Source organism: Sardina pilchardus, chromosome 1, assembly GCF_963854185.1.
Source record: "Sardina pilchardus chromosome 1, fSarPil1.1, whole genome shotgun sequence".
NCBI lineage: Eukaryota > Metazoa > Chordata > Actinopteri > Clupeiformes > Clupeidae > Sardina > Sardina pilchardus.
The window spans coordinates 8,592,519-8,619,020 of record NC_084994.1 but is presented as its reverse complement, the minus strand read 5'-3'; the positions used below and the strand labels follow the sequence as shown (position 1 = coordinate 8,619,020).

At 41.2% G+C, this 26,502-nt stretch overlaps 2 protein-coding genes across 6 annotated transcripts in view; one reads left to right on the top strand and one right to left on the bottom strand.

The window, feature by feature from the left end:
• LOC134080376 (NACHT, LRR and PYD domains-containing protein 3-like) overlaps window positions 1–18,966 on the top strand; it is a 26,486-nt gene extending 7,520 nt beyond the window's left edge. For 2 of the 4 annotated variants that reach the window (XM_062536826.1, XM_062536908.1), the window contains 8 exons: window positions 369–2,160; window positions 2,457–2,627; window positions 4,901–5,074; window positions 5,610–5,780; window positions 8,811–8,981; window positions 13,362–13,535; window positions 13,906–13,952; window positions 17,402–18,966. In XM_062536826.1, the coding sequence (XP_062392810.1) occupies window positions 369–2,160; window positions 2,457–2,627; window positions 4,901–5,074; window positions 5,610–5,780; window positions 8,811–8,981; window positions 13,362–13,535; window positions 13,906–13,952; window positions 17,402–17,949 (3,248 nt within the window). In that variant the 3' untranslated portion in view covers window positions 17,950–18,966. Of the gene's footprint in view, window positions 1–368; window positions 2,161–2,456; window positions 2,628–4,900; window positions 5,075–5,609; window positions 5,781–8,810; window positions 8,982–13,361; window positions 13,536–13,693; window positions 13,784–13,905; window positions 13,953–17,401 lie in introns of all 4 variants that reach the window. The other 2 variants (XM_062536987.1, XM_062537060.1) reach the window with 2 other exon arrangements.
• Window positions 18,967–23,583: 4,617 nt separating this feature from the next.
• LOC134094611 (zinc finger protein 239-like) lies at window positions 23,584–26,143 on the bottom strand. 2 transcript variants are annotated; one of them, XM_062548241.1, is made up of 2 exons: window positions 25,733–26,143; window positions 23,584–24,970 (listed from the first exon to the last, which is right to left on the bottom strand). In XM_062548241.1, exon 2 carries the CDS (start codon window positions 24,936–24,938, stop codon window positions 23,763–23,765), a length of 1,176 nt encoding a protein of 391 aa, XP_062404225.1. In that variant the 5' UTR covers window positions 24,939–24,970; window positions 25,733–26,143; the 3' UTR covers window positions 23,584–23,762. The 2 variants fall into 2 exon arrangements, with proteins under 2 accessions (XP_062404225.1, XP_062404303.1); XM_062548319.1 differs by lacking the exon at window positions 25,733–26,143 and adding an exon at window positions 25,543–25,583.
• Between the last annotated feature and the right edge of the window lie 359 nt (window positions 26,144–26,502).

Below are 26,502 nucleotides of genomic sequence, written 5' to 3'. Positions count from 1 at the left end.
GCGCTAAATGGCTGGTTGCGCGTCATGCCTCAGCCTTTTATTTTAACGAAATTAAATTCGGATCGGCCCATGGATCTACTCATTTTTCCCGATCCCCGATCCAGCTATTTTATTCATATCGGGGCCGATATCCGATCCAAATATCGGATCGGTGCATCCCTAATTTTTAAACATTGTGTTGATTTCATCTGGTTTTCTGAGAAGTAATGTTATCAAACTGAACAATTGCAAATATTATTATATTGTTGAATGAATTATTCATTTATGTATTAGTACTTGTGAATACATGCGTATATGAATAATTTCACTGTTATTTTTTATTTACTTTCATCATGACTTTAATGACTTGTTTTGTCATTTTTAAACAGATGAGGACCTGAGGAGAGTTATAAAGAATCACAAAGCCAGTCTGAAGAGGAGGTTTGAGAACATATCTGAAGGCATCATCAATCCAGGAGCTGAGATACTCCTCAATGAGATCTACACAGAGCTCTACATCACAGAGGGAGAGAGTGAAGGGGTGAATAAGGAACATGAGGTTTGGCAGGTAGAGTCAGCTTCCAGATCTCAATCCACAGAAGACACACCAATCAACTGCAATGACATCTTCAAGCCCTTACTTGGACAGAAGAAGCACATCAGAATTGTGATGACCAAAGGTGTTGCTGGAATTGGAAAAACTGTCTCAGTTCAGAAGTTCATTCTCGACTGGACAGATGGGGTAGCCAATCAGGATTTAGATTTCATGTTTACCCTTTCTTTCCGTGAGCTGAATTTAGTCAGGGATGATCAGTATAGTCTTCACAACCTCCTGCTTGACTTCCACCCTGAACTGCAGGAGCTGAATGATGGTGAAGGATACAAAGACTGTCGGGTTGTGTTCATCTTTGACGGTTTGGATGAGAGTCGGTTGACTCTGGATCTGGAAGAGAACAGTGAGTTGTCCGATGTGAAACAAACATCATCAGTGAATGTTCTGATGACGAGCCTCATTCAGGGAACTCTGCTTCCTTCTGCACTCATCTGGATAACCTCAAGACCAGCTGCAGTCAGTCAGATTCCTGCTCAGTTCATCGACCAGGTAACAGAAGTACGAGGATTCAATGACCCACAGAAGGAAGAGTACTTCAGGAAGAGAATCAGTGATGAGAGTCAGGCCAACAGAATCATATCACACATTAAGACCTCCAGGACTCTCCATATCTTGTGCCACATTCCAGTCTTTTGTTGGATTACCGCCACTGTGCTTCAACAGATGCTGGAACAGGACAACACCCAGGAAATACCCACAACTTTGACTGAGATGTTCATACACTTCTTGCTCATCCAGACCACCAGGAAGGATCAGAAGTATCAAGGAAGAAATGACACAGATCGAGAGAGACTCCTGAAATCACATAAGGGTGTCATACTAAAACTGGCAGAACTGGCTTTTAAGAATCTCTTTCAAGGGAATCTCATGTTTTATGAAGAAGACCTGAGAGAGTGTGGCATTGATGTCAGTCAAGCCTCTGTGTACTCTGGCATGTGCACTGAGATCTTCAAGGAAGAATCTGTGTTTCAGCAGAAGAAGGTCTACTGCTTTGTGCATCTGAGCATCCAGGAGTTTCTGGCAGCACTTTATGTCTTTTTTTCTTTTAAAAGTATGAACGAGAAACTGATTGCACCTGAACTTTTTGTCAAGAAAGATCAGTTACCTTTAGAAGAGTTGCTGGAGAAAGCAGCAGACAAAGCATTGCAGAGCAGCAATGGACACCTGGATCTATTCCTTCGTTTCCTTATGGGCGTCTCATTGGAGAGGAATCATAGACTTCTGCAAGGACTACTCACACATCCGCTCAACACCTCAGAGAGCATCTGGAAAACATGCAAGTACATTAAGGAGCTCAACAGAGAAGATATCTCCCCTGAGAGATGCATCAATCTTTTCTTCTGTCTACTTGAAATGAAAGATAATTCAATGCACCAAGAAATTCAAGAATATCTGCAATCACCCAAGGATTTTAAAGGCCAGTTGTCTCCTGCCCACTGTTCAGCACTGGCCCACATGCTCCTGATGTCTGAGGAAGTGCTGGAAGAGATTGACCTGAAGAAATACAACACATCAGATGAGGGACGCAGAAGACTGCTCCCAGCTATGAAGTGCTGCAGAAAGGCAAAGTGAGAGTCCTTAATTGTTTAATCAATAGTTGAATCATTGAATGAAACATTACAACTCCTGGATGTCAAATGAATGACTAGTAAATTATGGTCTCAAATTGAGTAAAGAACAAAAACAAATTAAACTCAAAACAAATACTTGCCATATATACAGACATTCTGCCTCAGCGGGTGTTCATCCATCCACCCTTTCATTATTGTACTTTAATGTAAAATACTTACTTTGCTTTAGTTTTTTTCCATTTCTGAGTAATATTTTGGTGTATGTTTTAGTTTTATCTTGCAATATCTTGCAGATTTGCTGAATGCAAACTCTCAGATAAATCCTGTGGAAATGTTGCCTCGTCTCTCCAGTCCCCAAACTCCCTGATAGAGCTGGACCTGAGTAAAAATGATCTGGGAGATTCTGGAGTCCAGCTTCTCTGTAAGGGACTGTTTAGTCCCCACTGTAAACTGCAGACATTAAGGTTGATATATATTTTTTAATTTGTTTATTTATTTTTTGTATTTGTTTGTTTGCTTAAACTTAAAGTGTATATATACTTATAATTAATTAGTAATTTGTATTGTGAATACTCTGGCACTGGCCCGTACTGATGTTAGGCCGATATATCATTGCACCCGTACATGTTAACAAGCATTATGCTACATCTTTGTAAAATCTCATCTAGCAGTGATGCGCGGGTGGGCTTTTTTAAAAACCCGCCCCAACCCGACTCTTCAGGAGATCCAAACCGCCCCGCCCAATCCGCAAAAATATGTTCGAATTGTGACCCAAATCCGACCCGACCGACGGAAAGGAAAAAACGCACCTAACGTCTTTCGTAGCCTAATTAGCCTAATTCTCCCACATGAGGACAACAGCGGGTTACAATAATCGGTCATTTTGACAATCTGCGCTCTTCCACACCATAATCTGCAGCCTAGACATAGCCAGTGTTAAATCTCATCTTCATGGACATAACAAGTTTCCATTCATATTTCCCCTTGCAACTTCAAAGGCTAGCCTACTTTTGCGTGAAACACTGCCAAGCATTTAACAAGCACAGCTGTTTTTTTCGTGTATATGACAGAAGCAAGTTGTTCTCGCATTGTGCCCAACCTTCGATATCCCAGATTGCGCTCGACCACACCTCCTGTGTATTGCAGGCGCATCGCCACCTAATATGTCGGAAGTTAACAAGTGAGAAATGTGCATTTTTACTTTTTTGACCCGACTCACCCGCAATATTTAGAAAAAAAACTACTAGGCCTACCCAAATCCACCCGACCCGCGGGTAAACCCGCGGATATCCGCGGGTAATGGGCTGAACCGCGCATCACTATCATCTAGAATTTGATGTGGGTCATTCCTGATCCTTTTTCTTACATTATAATACATTATTGCAAAGAAACAAATATTTAAGTTAAATCCTGACTGCAGAGTGGGCAGAGCGGGCAAAGAAAGTAACCAGTGTGTAACATTTTGAGTACACTGTGGACATTTTTCGACCGACAAAGAATGCGTTGTTGAGCTGGTTCTGCTTCTGAATTCTATGACCCTTGGTGCTATCTCGTAGCCTGGGTGCAGCCAGAGCCCATTTATGGAGAGCCGGTCCACTCGCTATTAACTCCATTGTACCTGCATTGTACCTGCAGTTCCTGTTGCAGTTCCACTAGGGGCGATCACAAGCAAGTGATCAAACAATGGGGGTCTATGGGGCTAGACGGCTAAATTGGTCTGTTTCACCTGATTGTCATTAAAAAATTTAAGATTGGATTTTAGTTTCTGCAAGCTCAATATGGGTTATGGGTTGAAAGTTGAATGAACAATTACTTATGGCCCTTTAGTTTCTCACAGGCTTGGTTGTTGTTGCCCATAACACACTAGCACCCTGCTAATGAATGACATCATTGACACGTTTGAAAGGCTTTTTAGAGCAATTAAGGGACTTAAAAAATCTAATACTCAGCCGTGTGTATTTTCCTTGACCCCCCTTTCACATGCACGAGAAACTCCATTCACCTCCATTCATTCTCCACTTGCTCGCGACCGCCCTCTAGTTGCAGTGCCATGCGGAAGTATTCAGCGAGTGGTCGTTCTCCCCTTATTAGACATTCTCTGGTGCAGCCGAACTTTAGCCCCGTGTAACCTGCGTTGTGTGGAACGCCCGGACTCGAACCCGCGAACCAGCAGCACCTCGGATCGGGAGTCGAGCGCGCTAACAATCCAGCTAAAAGCCCAGGCTACTAGCTTTCATGCTAGCAGCGCTCTTGAGGTGTCGGGGAGTGAGGTTTACTAACGTTCCACAGCACAGCTAACTAGCTGGCACCTGTTACACTCGCCTACATCATTTTCCGGTGGAGTTCGGTCTGGCATTTCTCCGTTGGGCTTGCACTATGCGCTGTACAGATCTTGCCAGACCAATCAAATTGTCAGGGCGGGCTTTACGCGATGATGGACAGATGAACAACAGTGACGTTCACGGCTTCACACTTAGGTTGATTTTGATTGCAACAGAAACGCGATGGCTATGAATGCATATTTTTTTCCCATGCAGTTTGGCCTTTCGTTTAGCTACATGAAAGCGGAGGTTTTATCACGGATTCACACAACTGTTTCTGAACACTTAGACCAAAGTGGATATGTGGGAAAACTTTGGTTTCGCTTTCACACTCTCTCTCTCTCTCTCTCTCTCTCTCTCTCTCTCTCTCTCTCTCTCTCTCTCTCGCTCTATATATATGTATATCTTTCTTTCAGGCTCTCCTGTTGTCAAATCTCAGATGAAGGTTATGCTTGTCTGGCCCTCGTTGTGATGTCAAATCCCTCCTGTGTGAAAGAGCTGGATGTGAGCAACAATCAGCCTGGAGAATCAGCACAGAAACTGTTATCTGCTACACTGGAGAATCGTCACCATGAAGCTGAAACATTTCGGTATGTACTCAGAGAGTAGAAACAAGCTAGTTGCAGTTAAATTAATCTATATTGTGTCTAAATCTGTGAAAATGACAGAGAATATTGACTGTGTTCATGGTATAGTTTTTGGCTTTGATATCAGAGTATTCCCTATTGATGAGATAATATTTTACTGTTCTCAGGATATGAATGAGCTCTTATTTAAGGGAGAAATACGGCCATTTATTTTACACGGATCTCCGTTTTTTGATGTCACAGAGTACTGTAATGATAATAATAATAATAATAATAATAATAATAATAATGCATTTTATTTGTATAGCACCTTTTATACACAGAATGCAGCACAAAGTGCTTTACATTTGGAACATGTTGATGATCCAGTCAGCAACATATCAGAAGTATAGAAAAGAACATATGACACAAACATGTTTTTGTAGTGATCTGATCTGATCTGATGTAGTGTTCTTGATCTTTATTTATTTATCAGGGTACTGTGTAAACACTATGTTTTTCATTTATTCATGTTATCTTTTGTTGTGTTCTTACGCAGGCTTGCTGTTTGCAAACTCACAGATAAATCTTGTGAGATTGTGGCTTCAGTTCTACAATCGCCAAACTTCCCGCAAGAGCTGGACTTGAGTGACAGTGATTTGGGGGACTCTGGAGTTCAGCTTCTCTCTAAAGGACTATCCAGTTCCAACTGCAAAATACACACAATAAGGTGGGTGCAGACATTTCTCTTTCAAAATATCCTCAGTAGTTACAAGAACCATGACAGTTTTATACTCATAATTTAATTCCATATATACAGTATATGTATACAGTTATTCACTGTGTAGAGTTGTTCATTTTGATCGTTGTCGGTCTTAGTTGTAATTGTTGGTTGTTTGGACTGATATTGGCAACATGCAGTGTGCTGTTCATGCCAACATTCATCATTGCTCATGGACATTTCAGCAGGTTAAATTGAACCAGTACTTATTCCCTACTGCTCTGATGCCTGTTTGGTGAGGTCATTTCCTTACTCCAAAAAAGTTGGAAAGTTCTGTAAAAATGACTGAGTTTAAACTGAGTTGTGCACCCTCAGTTATTATTATGCTCTTGAACTGAAACCAGTTGCAATCCTGGCTGATATGATGCCCTGAAATGTATTGTAAGCATTGTATTGACAAGGGGAACAACACAGTGCAGTTTTTACACATTTACACATTTTACAGGTGCTTACACGTGTCTATCCATTAGCTTGATCGCTTAATAAATATGGATATCGTGGGTCCCAAAGCAGAAGAACCACTACAGTGGATTTGGATGATCTGCATCTCTACAGGTCCACTGGAAAAAAACAAAAACAAATAGAGACTTGGTAATCCCCGTGAGGACTGTGTTTAGTCAGAATTTAATATAAGAAGATACTTGTTATTGCTATATCAATAGGCCTAGACCCGCCTTAAAGAGAAGACTGACCAATGCGAGATAAACACGGACGTGACGTAGTTCCCGCCATGGGTGATGGGAGACTGACAGATTGCAATGTGTTTTGGAATCGCGTTTGCCATTGCCATTTGAATTTTGAGACAAAAAGAGCGTGACAAAGTGCTATGCAATTACAGGGGCGTTATTTCTGCAAACCGGGCAAAACTTTTTGCCAAAAAAATATTCCAAATGTTTTCAATATTTAAAAAAAAAAAGATTTTCAAAAACAATTAAAACATTTAAAAAAAAAAAAAATAATTCAATTCTACATTGAATTTTGGACATTAGCCTACATTGCAAAAGTAATTGACAATTAAATGGTGAAACTGAATATTGAAAATTGAAATGCAAAATGAATTGCCATTTGAATTTTGAGACTAAAGTAGGCCTACCATGGCAAAATGGAATGCAATTCAATCCATGTTTATTCAAATTTTTAACCAAAATAAATCTAATTGATTTGATGATTGCATTGTCTCTTTGTATATTAAAGTGCATTTTGAAAGAAAGTATTGCAAATTGTAATATTAAATTGCATAATGAATTAACAATTGCATAATGTAATGTCTTTTAGAATTGCATATTGCAGAATGCATTCTCATTTGAATTTTGGAACTCATATGCTTCCATAGAAATCGTTGAGCACAGGCTCTTTGTCAGACCAAAGTCTCGCAGATCTTTGAAAGTCGATGGCAATCAGGCTAATTTATTATAGCGATGGCTGTGTGTGTGTATGTTATCGTATTGTTATATCATCATTGGCATTCTATCCGTTCCTCTTTCTTACCTGGCACCAGAGCCATGCCTGGCACGAGAAATTCAACCCACCCTCAGTTTGTTATATTACGTCACTCTTGGAATATTAAACTGCAGTGCGCGGCGCAGTCAGTCAACCGTTGAGATTTGAGAATGAGAGAGTAGCCTTCGCAGCGACCTCGTTTCGCTGTTAATAGACTTTTAAGAAGAATATCGCCAGGTAGGCATCTGCACTCCCTTTCCTTTGCTTTCAGTACTTCTCAAGTTCTTAGGTGAATTAATTATACTAGAATGAGTTATTTAGGAAAACTGGGGAAAGGACGTTGGAGTTTACAGTTGACAGTTCAACGTTTGACTGTGAAGATAGCCACAAGTTCCGTTACCAGATAATAATGAATGTATGTCAACTCGTAAATAGGTTAAACAGTATTTTTTTTATTATTTGTCTTGTGTTTTTGTTTTAATGGTCGTGTAACGTTACGGTTCCCCGTTTTCAATGTTGTCCAATGTTAGTGATTCACATAGGCTAGCAGCTAGCTGCTAATCATAAAGTAACGTTAGTTCATACCGATCAGTCAGCAGCTCCGCTGTGCCTCGTTCTTGAATCGTCTCGCATTGAGTATTTGTGTCAGAGGGCAGCAGCTAATCTGCTGTTTTTAGGTGCCCAAAGACCGTCTATATCTGCTTTGAGTATTTGGATCCAACCATAGGATCCAACGGCTGCGACTGCTGCAACGGCTCATGTCTGTTTTTTTCCTCGACAGTAAGTAAATGTAAACGATTTCTTGGTAACATTCCATTGTAACGGTTTGTTATACCTTCGTCAAGCCCACCTCCAGTTCCACTGTGTGTTCGCGTAGACTTTGCGAGTGTTTGCAAACGTTTGCCAAAAACGGGAGGATTTTAAACAGAAACTTGTTTGCAAGCATTCTCATAATTTGATTTTGGTTTTCAAGACAGAGTACGCTACGAGATGACAGCGGCAACAGAGAGGGAGGGGTGGGCTGTTGAATGAATCCAATTGAATGAATCCTAGCCAAATAACGAAATATTCAATTTAATTTTCAATATGTAAGAAAATTGAAAGGGTATTAAGAAAAGAGAGAGGGGTAAAAAGAAAGAATGTGTATACAGTAGAATATTAAAACAAATACCATTTCATTAGTCTTCCCTGAATTCTGAAATGTAGCCTACAGTAGGCTTTCAAATAGCACCTGAGCAACTGAAAATAGATTAATACAAGCAAATAAAATAATAAATAAAGCCATTACAATAAATAAAGAAATAATATGAAACAGCATAGATCGTTGCAACGACAACATGTGGGGAGAATCTAAACAAAAGTGTACATTCTTTGACCAGCTGAACGGCTGTTGACCCAAGTATGGCGACAGCAATGATGTTGTGTTCTTTATTTTTATTTATTTATCAGGGCACTGTGTAAACACTATATGCATTCCATATATCGATATATGCTGTATATTCCATGTATTCATGTTATCTTTTCTTGTGCTCTATGCAGGCTTGATGATTGTAAACTCACAGATAAATCTTGTGAGATTGTGACTAAAGTTCTACAGTCACCAAACTCCCTGCTACAGCTGGGCTTGAGTGACAATGATCTGGGGGATTCTGGAGTTCATCTTCTCTCTAAAGGACTGTCCAGTTCCAACTGCAAAATACACACATTGAGGTGGGTGCAGACATTTCTTACAATTCATCCAAATGAAAAAGTAGCAATTCACATCCTACCATGCTCATATCTCATTTGTGAGTTTTTAAAGTGTGAACTAATCAAATCTGTGTTGTATTTGTTGATAATGAAGCAATATGGCACAAGTGAAGCATTATGGCACAGGTGGTGTTGGTAGAACATATTGTCATGGCTTTTATTCGGCCTTGTGCTGCAGGTAATCACAGCCATGGCTATACATAGATTTCTCGAAAACATGCGCGTGCAAGCAAGGGGCAGAAAGCACCATGAACAGCATTAAAGGGATATTCCGCCATTTTTGGAAGTAAGCTAATTTTCCACCTCCCCTCGAGCAAAAAAATTGATATTTACCCTTTTCTGTGAGTCTGGCGGTACGATTTTTCTTTAGCCTAGCATAGATCGTTGAAACGGATTAGACCAGTAGCATCTCGCCTGCTAGCATCATGTTTAAAAGTGACAAAGATTTCTGGTAATTTTCCCATTTAAACGCGTCTCTTCTCAATTTAGAAAGTGCAATAAGACCAACTGAAAATGAAAACTGGCGTTTATCCAGGCTGATTTGACATGGAACTACACTGTCATCTGGCGTAATAATCAAGGCAACTTGCAAACTACTGGCACTACTACTGCTTGTTGTCTATGGGGACTATTTTCAGATACTGCCTGATATCACTGCGCCCATGGTACATTTGCAGGTTGCCTTGATTATTACGCCGGAAATCTTAGTCACTTTTAAACGTGATGCTAACAGGTGAGATGCTACTGGTCAATATCAATTGTTTTGCTCGAGGGGAGGTAGAAAATGATCTTATTTCCAAAAATGGCGGAATATCCCTTTAAGCAGCTGCCCTCCGTGAAAAGATTAAAATGAATTTTAGTGCCGAAAACAGCATTGTACAAAATGACGATGGTTAGAGAATGTTCAGGAATGTAAAGTAATGCATTTATTTGCCAGAAACCACCAAAACTGCCAAAAAGACAATGTTATATTAATAATGAAACGAATAACAAACTCTGAAATAAACTCAGAAATGAGATGTTATCATCATTTAGACAACAGTGGCATACAAAAAAATGCCGATGGTAGCTAAAACAGCTGGGTTAGGTTAGGTTAACTTTATAACGTTATGACCGGCCAGGGTTTCACCCAGAAAATTTGTTAGTCAAGGTGGTGTCTGTCCAGGGGAAGGGGGCGTCGCCGTACCGTCCCCGCCGCATCGCCGCCACTGCCCTACGATGGGGGGGAGCCGAGACCGAGTGACAACGACCGAGTCTTTTAGGAAGCAAGTCTGAGTTGAGACCGAGTCTTAAAGGAGTCAAGGCCGCATCAAGACCAACCAAAGAAAGGGGTTTTCATAATTTACATCACCAAGGATCATATAACAGTTCAATTCCCAAAGGGTAGAGAAGGGATTGTTGGCTACAGGAGCAGTCTAGCACACACTTGTCTAAATAACTTCTTTTCTGATTTACTTGAAGACAAGGAGGTCAGCTGAAGTAAAAATTTAGTAGGCTGTCAGCATTTCATTAATGTTGAAAATGTTGAATTTTGACACTAATGACAGCAATATACCTGGATTTCACATTCATTGTATCAGATTTAATTGTATCAGCAACCAATTAAACATCATTAACACTATTTAGACAATATTATACCTTAAAAGTGTAAGTTTACAACTCCAATACAGGGCCTTTTGTATCTTTCAAAACCTTTGCACGGCTCAGCATAGCACCATAGGATATATTTTAAAGCCAGTCAATATTATAATGTTCTATTAAAACCAAGAATATTTGTAATGGTGGATATTTTAGAATATACCATGAAATAAAGATGAAACTGTATGAAAATGTAACACTGCGACTGTATGGTAAAGTTAGTGAATTGTGATTAGTAGCCTAAAGCTTTGTGCGTGCCTGTTGCTCATATAGCCTAAGAGAGCCGGAACGTTTTTAATGCTTTTTAAAACATAATTAGCGAGATCGTACCGCGTTGAACTCTAATATTTTGTCACTAGCAACCAAATCTGTCATCTGTCAAATAGCCTACAGTTGCATGTTCAGCTCTGAACAAAAACATTCAGGAGTTATTTCAGCAAAACCGAAACGTGCGTCCCCGTCCCGCCCGGTCGGGATGAATGAAACTGGCATGGGAGACATGCTTAGTCACTTTTAAACGTGATGCTAACAGGTGAGATGCTACTGGTCAATATCAATTGTTTTGCTCGAGGGGAGGTAGAAAATGATCTTATTTCCAAAAATGGCGGAATATCCCTTTAAGCAGCTGCCCTCCGTGAAAAGATTAAAATGAATTTTAGTGCCGAAAACAGCATTGTACAAAATGACGATGGTTAGAGAATGTTCAGGAATGTAAAGTAATGCATTTATTTGCCAGAAACCACCAAAACTGCCAAAAAGACAATGTTATATTAATAATGAAACGAATAACAAACTCTGAAATAAACTCAGAAATGAGATGTTATCATCATTTAGACAACAGTGGCATACAAAAAAATGCCGATGGTAGCTAAAACAGCTGGGTTAGGTTAGGTTAACTTTATAACGTTATGACCGGCCAGGGTTTCACCCAGAAAATTTGTTAGTTAAGGTGGTGTCTGTCCAGGGGAAGGGGGCGTCGCCGTACCGTCCCCGCCGCATCGCCGCCACTGCCCTACGATGGGGGGGAGCCGAGACCGAGTGACAACGACCGAGTCTTTTAGGAAGCAAGTCTGAGTTGAGACCGAGTCTTAAAGGAGTCAAGGCCGCATCAAGACCAACCAAAGAAAGGGGTTTTCATAATTTACATCACCAAGGATCATATAACAGTTCAATTCCCAAAGGGTAGAGAAGGGATTGTTGGCTACAGGAGCAGTCTAGCACACACTTGTCTAAATAACTTCTTTTCTGATTTACTTGAAGACAAGGAGGTCAGCTGAAGTAAAAATTTAGTAGGCTGTCAGCATTTCATTAATGTTGAAAATGTTGAATTTTGACACTAATGACAGCAATATACCTGGATTTCACATTCATTGTATCAGATTTAATTGTATCAGCAACCAATTAAACATCATTAACACTATTTAGACAATATTATACCTTAAAAGTGTAAGTTTACAACTCCAATACAGGGCCTTTTGTATCTTTCAAAACCTTTGCACGGCTCAGCATAGCACCATAGGATATATTTTATCTTTTTTTTAATCTAGCTAGGTTTAGGCTATTTGTGTTCGCAGTCACTCTGAGATATGCGTGGCATTGGCACCTGATATCAAATACTCATGCTGAATGAGCGCGTCGCCTGTGCACATAGGCCAACTCGATTTGAAAAGGTTTCTTTTTTTATGCGTTCTACAGAGAAGGGAGACTAGCGGCTACGGTTTGGAATGACAGGGAGAAAACATGACCGAGTAATACGGCGAATATCACTATACATAATATATTTATTTATTTATTGAATACGCTAGTTAAGGCAGCAGCCCTGTGTTGTTAAGGCGGCCGCCTTAGCAGGAAAGCGCTGCGGGAAACCCTGCCGGCCATCCGGCGTCTTCTGCCCCACGGCTGCGCGCGCATCTAGTTTTGTCTCATACCATATTGCTTTCAAGGATACAAGGATGTTTATTTGTCACATGCATATGGGGGTGGGGGGGTTGTGGGGGGTAGAAGGGAGGGGCAGGATACGTGCAAAAAGCATTAAAGTGCATGGGGTTGGGGGGCTAAAAGTAAGATCTGCAGGGGGTGAACTATGTATGTGTGGTGGGGGGGGGGGGGGGGGGGATCCAAAGGGCAGGCATGTGTGATGTCTTGGGTGGAGTGGCATACAACACTTCTACCAACTATTTATGTTGAAAGACACCAAATTGCTTCTATCATATATTTAGATTTTTACATCCTCCACCATAAAAAGTAATTCCAATCCTCCAATAGTTCAAACGTAACACGTCACTGGAGAGCTGTGTTTAGTGAGAAAGCTTATGTCTTTGTACACACAGTATTTTGCAGAGTCCACTTGCTTGTATATGTCATTTGCTAACTTGAACATTCACCCTACTCTACTTAGTCCATTTCTCACTCCGTAGCTGTCACATGTGATGTTATGAAATCGCTGCTCTCTACCTTTGAATTAATGAAATGTTCACATTAGACAGTTCAGAGCAAAAAGCATCCGAGTAGGGATGTCCTGAGATATCACCACTCAAGGAATGTCTCTTGTCCAATCAATTAAGAAATAGTTTAACCAGACCTATCTGTTGTAAAATAAACAAATAGTTTTAGATTCAAACAATGTCATCAGTTGTATGCAGGAAAGAATGAAAAGGACAATCTCTCCCTCTCTCTCTCTCTCTCTCTCTCTCTCTCTCTCAGGCTCTCTGATTGTCTCCTCTCAGAGAAGGGTTGTGGTTTTCTGGCTTCAGCGCTATCTTCAAACCCCTCCCATCTAAAAGAGCTGGATCTGAGCTACAATCATCCTGGAGAATCAGGATTGAAGCTGTTGTCTGCTAGACTGGAGGATCCTGTCTGTGAACTGGAGATACTTAAGTATGTTCAGAGAGAAACCCCAGTGTTGTACTTTTAGAAATGGTCTCATTTGTGGAAACCGTTGTTATTTTTTCATACAGAGTGAAGTGATTTATTTTCAAATGTGTGTTGTAATAGCTGCTTTACACTGAAGTGTGTTTGTTATCTCTTTGATGCAGCATCCAGTCATGCAAATATTTAGAGGGAGGTTTGTTCAAATTTGCAAACATAGGCGAATGTTTAGGAACCTTTACAAACAGTTTTCTTTAGTAAGTATATTTGCCACAAACATTCACCACTGGCTGAGGGGGGGGGGGGGGGGGGGGGACAGGTACATTTGAATGTACCTGTCAAATGGTACATGTCTGTGACATTTTTTTTTTTTTTACAGAACTGACCATTCTTCTGTAAGCAGAGCACGACCACGTTTGCTGAAATGTACGTTTTTTTATATTATAGTTTATTCAGTATCTGTGATCATGCATTAGGTGTTTTGTGTATTAGTAGGGTGTGTAGGAGGTGTGTGTGTGTGTGTGTGTGGTTGTGTAGGAGTTAGTGAGTGTGTGCGACTGTGCGTTGGTGGGGTCAGAAGGTGTGTGTGTGTGTGTGTGTCTGTGTTGGTAGGGTCAGTAGGAGTGAGTGTGTGTGTGTGTGTGTGTGTGTGTCTGTTTTGGTAGGGTCAGTAGGAGTGTGTGTGTGTGTGTTGGTAGGGTCAGTAGGACTGCGTGTGTGTGTGTGTGTGTGTTGGTAGGGTCAGTAGGACTGAGTGTGTGTGTGTGTGTGTGTTAGTAGGGTCAGTAGGAGTGTGTGTGTGTGTGTGTGTGCGTTGGTAGGGTCAGTAGGAGCGAATGAGTGTGTGTGTGTGTGTTGGTAGGGTCAGTTGGTGTATGTATGTGTGTGTGTGAGTGCTTGCGTTGGTAGGGTCAGTAGGTGTGTGTGTGTGTGTTGGTAGGGTCAGTAGGAGTGTGTGTGTGTGTGTGTTGGTAGGGTCAGTAGGAGTGAGAGTGTGTGTGTGTGTGTGTGTGTGTTGGTAGGGTCAGTAGGAGTGTGTGTGTGTGCGTTGGTAGGGTCAGTAGGTGTGTGTGAGTGTGTGCGTTGGTAGGGTCAGTAGGTGTGTGCGTGTGTGTGTGTGTGAGTGCGTGCGTTGGTAGGGTCAGTAGGTGTGTTTGTGTGTGTGTGTGTGTGTGTGTGTTGGTAGGGTCAGTAGGAGTGAGTGTGTGTGTGTGTGTTGGTAGGGTCAGTAGGAGTGAGTGTGTGTGTATGTGTTGGTAGGGTCAGTAGGAGTGTGTGTGTGTGTGTGTGTGCGCGTTGGTAGGGTCAGTAGGAGTGAGTGTGTGTGTGTGTGTGTGTGTGTGTGTGTGCGCGTTGGTAGGGTCAGTAGGAGTGAGTGTGTGTGTGTGTGTGTGTGTGCGCGTTGGTAGGGTCAGTAGGAGTGAGTGAGTGTGTGTGTGTGTGTGTGCGCGTTGGTAGGGTCAGTAGGAGTGAGTGTGTGTGTGTGTCTGTGTGTGCGCGTTGGTAGGGTCAGTAGGAGTGTGTGTGTGTGTGTGTGTGTGCGCGTTGGTAGGGTCAGTAGGAGTGTGTGTGTGTTGGTAGGGTCAGTAGGAGCGAGTGAGTGTGTGTGTGTGCGCATTGGTAGGGTCAGTAGGAGTGTGTGTGTTTGTTGGTAGGGTCAGTAGGAGCGAGTGAGTGTGTGTGTGTGTGTGTGTGTGTGTTGGCAGGGTCAGTAGGGGCGAGTGAGTGTGTGTGTGTGTGTTGGTATGTGTGCGTGTTGGTAGGGTCAGTAGGAGTGTGTGTGTTTGTGTGTGCACGTGTTGGTAGGGTCAGTAGGAGTGAGTGAGTGAGTGTGTGTGTGTGTGTTGGTATGTGTGCGTGTTGGTAGGGTCAGTAGGAGTGTGTGTGTGTGTGCACGCGCACGTTGGTAGGGTCAGTAGGAGCGAGTGTGTGTGTGTTGGTAGGTCAGTTGGAGTGTGTGTGTGTGTGTAAATGTGCATGTTGGTAGGGTCAATAGGAGTGTGTGTGTGTTCGTAGGGTCAGTAGGAGTGTGTGTGTATGTGTTGGTAGGGTCAGTAGGAGTGTGTGTGTGTGTGTTAGGGTCAGTAGGAGTGTGTGTGTGTGTGCGTGTGTTGTGCTATGGTAGGGTCAATGGGAGTGTGTGTGTGTGTGTGTGTGTGTTGGTAGGACCAGTAGGTGTGTGTGTGTGTGTGTTGGTAGGGTCAGTAGGAGTGTGTGTGTGTGTGTGTGTGTGTTAGGGATGCACCGATCCGATATTTGGATCGGATATCGGCCCCGATATGAACAAAATAGCTGGATCGGGGATCGGAAAAAATGAGCCGATCCATGGGCCGATCCGAATTTAATATAGTCTCAAAAAAAGGCTGAGCCATGACGCGCAACCAGCCATTTACCGCCGTAGCAGCAGCTCACTGCTGCGGGTTAGAGTGTGACTCACCTCACTGTGTGCTCTGAGTGTCTAAATTCGTGGATGGGATAAATACAGATACCAAATTTATGTCATAGGATCAAAAGAATATCTATACTAACCACCATTTGTCATAGATTAATTACGATCTTCATGCGTTTTGTTGCATTTAGGCAACACGTTTAATGTGTAACAGTCAACACAAAATAGGCTACTCAAACTAAACACATTGTCATGTTCATCTCATCTGTATAAACTGTTCTTGGTATAAAGACATGCAAATGTTCAAATTGGCTGTTAAAAACGTATCATTTATTAGATAAAACGTACAACTTCTACCGTTTACCACCATTCAAACTCCGTGTGAACTAATTAGTTTATCGTGGGGAAACTGCGGGACCGTACCACTATGAGTAAATAGAGGGGTTTCGCGGGTGACACCATTTTGGCAGGGGTGTTTCAATGTATGTCACTAATATGGGATTTTTATCTGCAAAATTGTTTTTGTTAGATTTATTATTTAGTAATAACTGTGAACTTGAATTTGAATGCTGTTCCAAGTTGCTGCTGGTGTACAACTGTTTATTTTTAATACTAGTAATATAATCAATGATGATGATAATAATAATAATAATAATAATAATAATAATAATAATAATAATATATTACCTTTATATCTAAGTGTTATTTTGTTAGATTTTTTAGGAAAGTAATGTTTAGTTAGGGAAAGAATGAAGAATCAAGTCAAGCCTGATGCCTTTAGTCTTTTCCACATGGTGAGGTATACAGTTTATTAATTAAAGGTCCCGGAGAATGGATGAATTGAGTATTGCACTGTGTTCTCTGATGTTAAAATAGTATATATTCAACTTTGATTTAAAAAAATAAACTCAATTGCAATTTTACAAGACTAATTAAAACCATATATTTAGACTGGGTATTGAAATGGTCTGTTTGACTAAATGGCGCCCTCTTTGGCAACCCCAATTGAACTTCAATGGCTTTGCGAGGTCTGACATCACAAGCAAGCAGTTTTGCTGAATCGCCCGTTTTTTAGTGTCTATTTCTAAGTTCAAGATTTCCATATGAAGGAGGGCACAACCATGCCTCATGTTCATGATAGCTCTTTGTTTATGCACAACCTCTCATAATTCATGAAAACCAAGAAAAAAATTATTTCCATTCTTTGGGACCTTTAACAATGGTATCGGATCGGTATCGGATATCGACCGATACGCAGAGCCCAGGCATCGGTATCGGTATCGGGACTGAAAAAGTCGGATCGGTGCATCCCTAGTGTGTGTGTGTGCTTTAGTAGGGTCAGTAGGAGTGTGTGTGTGTGTGTTGGAAGGGTCAGTAGGAGTGAGTGTGTGTGTGTGTGTGTGTTGGTAGGGTCAGTAGGTGTGTGTGTGTGTGTGTGTGTGTGTGTGTGTGTGTGTATTCTCATGATCTCTCCTCTTGTCTGCAGATGCCTGTGATCTCACACTGGACCCAAACACAGCACACAGAAATCTCTCTCTCTCTGAGGGGAACAGAAAGGTGACACATGTGGATGAGGAGCAGCCGTATCCTGAACACCCAGAGAGATTTGACTGCTGGGAGCAGGTGTTGTGTAGAGAGGGTCTGACTGGACGCTGCTACTGGGAGGCTGAGTGGAGTGGAGATGAAGGAGCTGCTATATCTGTGGCCTATAAAAGCACCGAGAGGAAAGGGGACAGTTATGACGTCATAATGGGACGGAATGCCAAGTCCTGGAGTCTGCGCTGCTCTCATGACAGTTACTCTGTCTGGCACAATAAGAAACGCATTGACATACCTGCCCCCTCCTCCGGCTCCAGAAGAGTAGGAGTGCACCTGGACTGGCCGGCCGGCACTCTGTCCTTCTACAGCGTCTCCTCTCACACACTCACCCACCTGCACACGTTCCACTCCACATTCACTGAGCCCCTCTGTCCAGGGTTTATGTTTTATTATAGTGATTATAGCTCCTCAGTGTCCCTGTGCCAGATCACATGAGCTCCTCCTCCAGCAGGTACATTCGCCTGTCACCCTTTCTCTCAATACTCAGTTTCTACCCCCACTCCTCTCTTTTTCTCTCTCATTCCCCTCCCTTTCTCTTTGCCTCTCTGTCCCCTCTTACATTCTCTACTCCCTCTTTTTCTCCCTCTCTCCTCTCTCTTTCTGACCCTTCATTCTTTCTGTCTCCTCTCCCCTATCCTTCTGTTTCCTCCCTTTCCACTTCTATTTGTATGAAACTGTTGTCTATTTGCAGACTTCATCATGACCCCTCTTTCTACACGTCTCTCTTTCCCTCTTCCCTCTCTTCTCCTCCTTCTCTCTTTCTGTCCCTTATCTTTCTGTATTATGAAGCTACTGTGGGCCATCAGCACAATAAATTAAACCAGGAACTTTGGCCACTAGGCTACAAGTACGATTTACGTTTATATTTAAAATTATCATGCACCATTGTTGCTGTAGTTTTTCATCTTCAGGTGTGTGTGTGTGGTTTGTATGAAACTGCCAAAATTCAAACATAAATTCATCAACACAAGACACTGCGCAACATTCCGCAGTAACCACGTAACCGTAGCAACATGCATTGTGATGTAAGCACCTGGTGCTTGATCTGTGGCCCTGGCGGTTGAGCATGCTGCAGGAACACCAGAGTCACACACTCCTGTTCATACACATGTGTGATGCTGAGATGCTGTTGAGATACTGATATCTGTATATTCAGTGTTTAGACTACTGTTTTGGTGATGTTAAACAAATGCTGACATTTTGTGTTTTTCCTAAAACTATTTGATGAGTGCAGTAAAATGTTTCAGCAACAACAACATGCTGTGTTCTGTTGTCCGCGAAGTGTAGTTATTTGCATTTTAGTTTTTTTGAAAGTTATTTGCTGATCTGTGTCAGTGTCAGTGTTTCTATATGTGTTTACACAGAACTATAGAAATATGATTGTTTTTCTTGATTTAAATAAAATGTATTTTCAAAATAAAATGTGACCTTCAAATAAAAATTCTGAAAGGACATATTGTGAACCTCTTGCAATTTTCTTTGTATCATCTACTCGCCATAGCAAAAAAAAGTATGGGATTTTTTTTTTTTTTTTTACTTTCTTTTTTCCTGACATGCATTAGCCACCAAAGGTCATCTCTCCATTCAGTGCAACACTGCATTGCAGTAGTGTAATAACGAAGATCTCATTCCATACTGTAGCCTGCAGGTAGATGAGTGAGGGCAGATGTGAGTTTGTCTCCAGAGAAACTCTTCAGGAGTTCAGGTGTTTGAATAAAATGTATGCATTTCAAGTTTCAGATGAAAACCTCATTCAGTGAACTGATCTGAAACCTTCAAATGGCTGCATACTTGTGCTGCAATAAGGGTGTCGCAATACACCAGTTTTGTGATTATCGTGATAAATAAAACATGATAATATGAATATTGTGGAGGTACAAGATTATTTGATGGTTGATTCTTTTCTAGTAAACATAATGGCCTACATTAAATATTTACTATAAATATTTCATGACCACCATATGGTGGCATGACACTGCAATTCGTGCCTTATTTGGATGTAAGCAGTGAAATGGCACCATCTGGTGGCCATGAAGTGCAATAGCGTCATGGAATATTTTATTTAAAATTACAGTGCAAAATCTTGTTTTTCCTTATTTATTATTTGTGGAATCCATCTGATATATTGTGTTTTTAAACTGCTGTACTGCTGTATCTTGTACTTAAATGTAGTTTATTATCAAAATGAAATGGTTGCTTGCATAAGTCAGTGGTGTGAGTTTGAGCACATTATTGCAGTATTGTTTTGATGTGTTGAATGGAAGTCAATGGGATAATAGGCAAATAGCTGTGAATAGCAAAGAATATATAGTTAAAAATAATAATATAATAAGTAATAAGTAAAGAGGCAACCATGACATGCACTTTTAATATACAACAGCTTTACATCATGAAAATGCATTTTCAGATAGCCTATACAATTACCACCTGCCTAGAAAAAAAGAAACTACAGATATTCATAAATGCAGTGAATATGTAGGCATAGTTGGCCTAGTTAAATTTTGCATTAGGCTATCAGTCGAAAATTACAATCTAGATTATTTGGGCCTTATTAGTAAGCAGTGAAATGGCGCCATCTGGTGGCTGTGTGGCACAATAGCGCCATGAAATGGTTATGGTTATGGTTATGGTTATGGTTATTTAGCAGACGCCTTTGTCCAAAGCGACATACAAATAAATAACAATACAAATTAAATAATAGTGAACAATTATAAAAAAGGGAGAATAGCAATATTATCAATAAAACAATCAAATAAGCACTAACCTAATGAGAAATAAACAATGAAATGAGAATAGCAATCAAATAAGTCACTCAGTTAATTATATAATAACAATAACTATAGCATGGTATGGCTAAATTTAAGGACAATAGCAGAATAAATGTCAAATTCTAACAATGGACAAATTATAATAAAACAACATACTATTATACAAACCATAACACATAACAAACGCTCAAAAGACTAAGTGCATATTAAACAAATATGCCTTAAGAAATATTTAATTTAACAGGATATTAGGCCTAAGGTAGAAAATGAATGAATATGGAATGTAAGTACAGTATGTATGTTTAAGATATAGATATTGACAGGACAACGTCATCTTCTCAAGATCCTTATAGGTCAAACATATGTGCACCAAGTCCCTGTTCCCATATGCACCACTGTAGCTGTATGCATCAGACATGCTGTTGAGCTTTAACCTACACTAATGGCCTGGCTATCACCAGATCAAGCTCAATCTTTATGCATCAGACATGCTGTTGAGCTTTAACCTCCACACACACTAATGGCCTGGCTATCACCAGATCAAGCTCAACCTTTATGCATCAGACATGCTGTTGAGCTTTAACCTCCACATTAATGGCTATCACCAGACCAAGCTCAATCTTTGCGGAAAGGTCTGGGGAGTCTGCACTGCATTTCTACTGCACAAGAGGCATGATCAATGGACACAGTTCAAATTACTCTGTACGCTTGGATAGATAGTCCCTCAACCAATCAGACCAACGATCCGGGGGCGTCTGGTGCATTGTGAAGCCCATTGTGATTGGTTCCAGCAAAAGTGGAATGGAAGCAGGAGAGATAAATATGCAGGTTTCCAGCCTGAGCTGCCGAGCGAAATCCAATTGCCGGCAGATTGGGCCAGTCTACTACAATGATCAATTTCATCAGAGAAATCACAGTTGTAGGCTACAGTACCTCCAAAAGATAATCAGCATTATGTTCACCAAAAATAATGCACAGATTAAGATGAAGCAGAAAACATACTTTGAATAGCTTAGCATATGAATTTAGCCTGCACTTGAACACATGAAACAGCAGCACCACAGCCAAGGCTGCTAGGTTTCATGCCAGCACTGATCTTTAGGGGGAGTGCACCTATCTTCCCCGGGTCCTATGTTCCCCACTTTATATGGGACCGGGGAACACTTTTTTTATTTTAAAAAGGGTCCTATGTTCCCCGCTTTTCCCAAAAAACTGCACTTTGATTCTACTGCACAAGATGCGTGATGGGCATCGTTCAAATGACTCCGTACGCTTGGATAGTCCTTCAACCAATAAGACCAATGATCCGGTGCGTCTTTTGAATAAGCTAGTTTCTGATTGGAGCCAAAGGTTCGTGAAACAGCAGCACCAAAGCCAAGGCTGCCAGCACTGATCTTAAGGCGTCAGGGGGAGCGTACTAGCCTGGTCATACCAAACCTCGTACTAATATCATACAGAGGGTGTGGACCTACTCCATTCAAATTGATTTCAGGCAGGAGGCGTGAACTCTATTGAAGTTTGAAAGGATTGGGCCTGATTTTACCCAATCGCTAACGTTTGGTCGTGACAAGCTAGAAACTACAGTACAACGCGCATATGCTCGACGTCATCGTTAACACCCGCCTCCACCCATCCCCCCCGTTTGCTGATTGGTCCGGTGGAATGTGTCCTGAGAAATCGAGTTCAATGGGATCAGACCCAGACGTAATGATGAAGGGAAATGGAAATTGAGGGCCATGTCAGGCTAGCAGCGAAGCCTACTGTACCTATCTTACCCGGGTCCTATGTTCCCCACTTTATATGGGACCGGGGAACACTTTTTTTATTTCAAAAAGGGTCCTGTGTTCCCCGCTTTTCCCAAAAAGGGTCTTATGTTCCCCGATATGTATTGCGACTGGGGAACATAAGACCCTTTTGGGGGAACCTGGGGGAACATAAAGTACATTAGGTTGATAAATGGATGTTAGCGTCCGATTGTTTCTCAGTTTAAATTTTCTTCATTGTTTTCAGCGTGAGATTGTTTTAAATCGGCAAAATATATTTTTTTATATACGTTTTTTTGAGGGCACTGTAGTCTGCTACAGTATGTGACACCTCAGTGATTGACGTTTCACAGTATGCGATTTTCTGCAGTGTGGAAAAGCCTATTCACATATTTCACATAAAATCCTGAATTCAAATAGGCTGGGTGAACCCTGCCTGAACTTCCGGCAAATTTGGATTTCGCTCGGCAGCTCAGGCTGGAGATCTGCACATCTATCTCCTCTGTTCCCTGCCTGAACCTTTGGCTCCAATCAGAAACTAGCTTATCCAAAAGACGCACCGGATCGTTGGTCTGATTGATTGAAGGACTATCCAAGCGTACAAGGAGTCATTTGAACGATGCCCCTTGATCACGCCTCTTGTGCAGTAGAATGAAAGTGCAGAATACTGTACATTATATACAGTAGATCAATGTACCACCATTCTTTACAATAATTTCACTTTTTTTGGTTACTGCTACTGCTCACATTTAGGAGGCTTTTCTCTGATGTTTGTGTGTGTGAGAGAGAGTGTATGCGCTAGCATATCATGGGTTTTCAGATGGTCAAAAAGCTGTTTTCAGATTACTTGCATTTATCATGTGTGTAGCCTACTAGAATTTGGCGTTTAAGACCCGAGATATTATCAAAGGCTTTTCAACGCTGATCACTCATACACATTCACCAGGCCTCTCTCCGAGTGAGCATTATTTTGAAATGCAGCACCAAAATCCACTGTTATTCGATGTTGCTGATATAATTTGCACTGGCATCAGTGCCTAATTAGAACCGGGATTGGAGCTGTTATTGATGAGGCTTCTCTCACGTGTGTGTACGCGTATGGGATCCAAGAGATAAACGTGTGTACAACCTTTTCCACAGAGAACACATTAGGAAGGATCTCTTGATGCGGCATTTAAGAATTGCACCGGAAAAGCTGCCACAGATGGGGAGGGTAACAAATAATAATAATAATAATAATAAATTATTATAATTATAATTATTGTAGTCGTTTTGGTTAAAAAGCATCAGCCAAATGTATTGTAATGTAATGATAATAAACAAACATACGAAACATACTGCAAAAAAAAAATCACAATTCTTCCAACTCATTAACATGTACAGTGAACATATACATACATACATTATATAGATCAATGTGTTACCACCATTCTTTACTATAATTTCACTAATTTCCACAGAGGGCAGATGAAGGAGGCTTCTCCCCAGTGTGAGCTTGCATAATAAGGATAATCCCTGTAGTCGCTTTGGTTAAAAAGCGTCAGCCATGTAATGTAATGTAATAGTAATACACAAGCATACGAAGCAAAACATAAAAAAATACAATTCTTCCAACTCATTAACATGTACAGTGAACATAAATAAATACATACATTATATAGACATCATTCTTTACTATAATTTCACACACTTCCATATAATAGTATAATTTCACTAATTAATGAGGCTTCTCCCCAGTATGTGTGAGCAGGTGGCTTTTAAGAGCCGGGCCCCTTTTGAATGCTTTCCCACACTGGGCACAGTGGTACGGCTTCTCTTCAGTGTGAGTTCGCATGTGGCTTTTAAGAGCTGAAGTTGAGATGTAGTCCCTTCCACACAGGGCACATTGATAAGGCTTCTCTCCCGTGTGAGTTCGCATGTGGGACTTCAAATTGGAAATGTGCGAAAAGGCTTTTCCACACTGCGCACATACGTGAGGCTTCTCTCCGGTGTGAGTTAGCATGTGGGATCGAAGATTTGAAGTTTGTGTAAAGGCTTTTCCACAGTGAACACATTCGTGAGGCTTCTCTCCAGTGTGAGTTCGCAGGTGCTGATTAAGAGTCGAAGTTTGGTAAAAACCTTTTCCGCACTGGGCACATTTATGAGGCTTCTCTCCAGTGTGTGTAAACATGTGCTGTTTGAGAGTTGTGGCCCTTTCAAAAGCTTTTCCACACTGCTCACATCGATGAGGCTTTTCTCCAGTGTGGATTAGCAGATGGCGTCTAAGAGCTGCGGCCCTTTCAAATGCCTGTCCGCACTGGGCACATTTGTGAGGCTTCTCTCCAGTGTGTATTAGCATGTGGCTTTTAAGACCTGATGCTTGATGAAAAGCCTTCCCACACAGGGCGCATACATGACACTTCTCTCCGGTGTGAATAAGCATGTGGGATCTAAGATTTGAAATGTGTCTAAATGCTTTTCCGCACTGGGCACATTGATGTGGCTTCTCTTCAGAGTGAGTTCGCATGTGGGATCTAAGATTTGACATTTGGATAAAAGCTCTTCTACACTGATCACATACATGAGGCTTCTCTCCAGTGTGAATAAGCATATGAGATCTAAGACTTGACATTTGTGTAAACGTTTTTCCACACTGGACACATTTATGAGGCTTCTCTCCAGTGTGAGTTCTCATGTGGGATTTTAAATGAGAAATATGCGAACAGGCTTTTCCACAGTGGTGACATTCATGTGGTTCTTTGCCAGTGTTCGGCCATTGATCAACGACACAAAAATGCCTTTCCTGGTGTTTCTCGAGTTCTTTCAGGGCTGTAAAACTCTTCCTGGAGTCTGCGCAGTGGTACAGTCCCTCTAGGAGGTGCAGGTTGAGTTCATCATTCTGTCCATCAATCATCTGTTGTGTTCCATCTGGATATTCTGATACACCTGTAAGAGTTACCATAGACTCGTAGAATTAGAATGAAGCATAAGCACTCAAGGCAAAGATTACTGACAAGATAGAGCGACAAAATTAGTTTCTATGGGAGCAAAAATGGGACAATTCCAGTCTGCAAAAATGAAGGGGAAAAGGGAAGACCCCAGACGTGCAGCAGAGGGGCAGAGAAGACTTTTCCCTGACTGAATTTCCAGTGAATGACTCACTATATGGCAGTGGCACAATATACCAACCAAAGATTACAGAGCAGCGTAGTGTTTCAACTGAATCTTTTACACTGTTTAAACTGAGTGGGAGATGAATAAATGGGCATTAAACAAAGTTGGGTTAGTCAAGTAAGAAGTAACGCTAGTAAAGTAGCCTAAAGCCATAGACCAATTAGGCCTATGCCTGGAAATGTTCAGTATTTTGGCAAGTAGGCTACATTTTAAACTGCTACAACTAAATTCCCTGACTTTCCAAAATTCCATAATATTCCAGAAATTCTATGACCCATGGAGACCTTGATACTATATCACTAAAATTAATGAATAATAGTGTTCTCAATATTGATCAGGCCTACCATGAAATAGCCGGAAGAAACACCTGCGATTCCCACGTACGCATTTTGGCCCGCCTATAATAACGCGTGTGTGAAACCGATCCTGTTCGCAACATTATTGTAACAATTGATTGCCTGTTACGGACCAAATAACCGAACTAGGTCTGAATACCGGTAATGCCCTTAGTGAAGGCTATTTCCTTAGTCCTACCTTCCCGAAGAGAATAATGTTGGTGTTCGTCTTCATTCTCTTGGTATTCTTCATCCTCATTGATTTCTAATTTCACTTCAACCTCCGCTGTTTGTGTTGCTTTATTAGAGCCTCGAGACTCCGTTTTACAGAGCAGCGATGCGAGCGGCGTCTCCTCGTCTTGATGTGTGATGATGTGATCATATCATATTCCTCTTCTTTAATGTCCTCTACTTTTGGTGTTAGCAGTTGGAATGTTTCATTGCCGTCAGAGCTGACCGACAGCTCAAGATCCATAGCAATAATTTTTAAAAGCAAAAAACAAACCTCAAACCGATTCTATAACTCTACTCCTCCTTTCAAGGAAATTTTAATGGACGTTCATTACTCAGCGACAAAGCAAACTTCGTTTTTGTTTTGAACCGAGAGAAGCTTACTCATAGAGCCTACTAGAGAAATCTTCTTCGCTACCATTTAATGGTGGTTGGTAAACCAAGATTAAGGCGTACTGCACCCCCTGGGCCGGAGTGGTACTGCAGAAACCCTGAATTCTCTTTTAGACCAGGGGTTTTCAAAGTGGGTGCCGCGGCACCCTGGGGTGCCGTGACGCATGCTCAGGGGTGCCGCGGAATTGTCTAGGCTTGATAATTTAATGAAATTTTTTTAAAGCATTATATCCATTTCAAAATTCATTTTATTGCAAAAACGTATTTGCAGCACAAACAATAGGCTACAGTTTACTGTATCGTACTGTGCTGCATGTAGGTACAGTGGCTACTTATTGTTTATTC

What these genes read in the sequence shown, in the direction of transcription:
- LOC134094611 (XM_062548241.1), bottom strand. Translation starts at nt 24,938, where the DNA reads ATGATTGATGGACAGAATGATGAACTCAACCTGCACCTCCTAGAGGGA.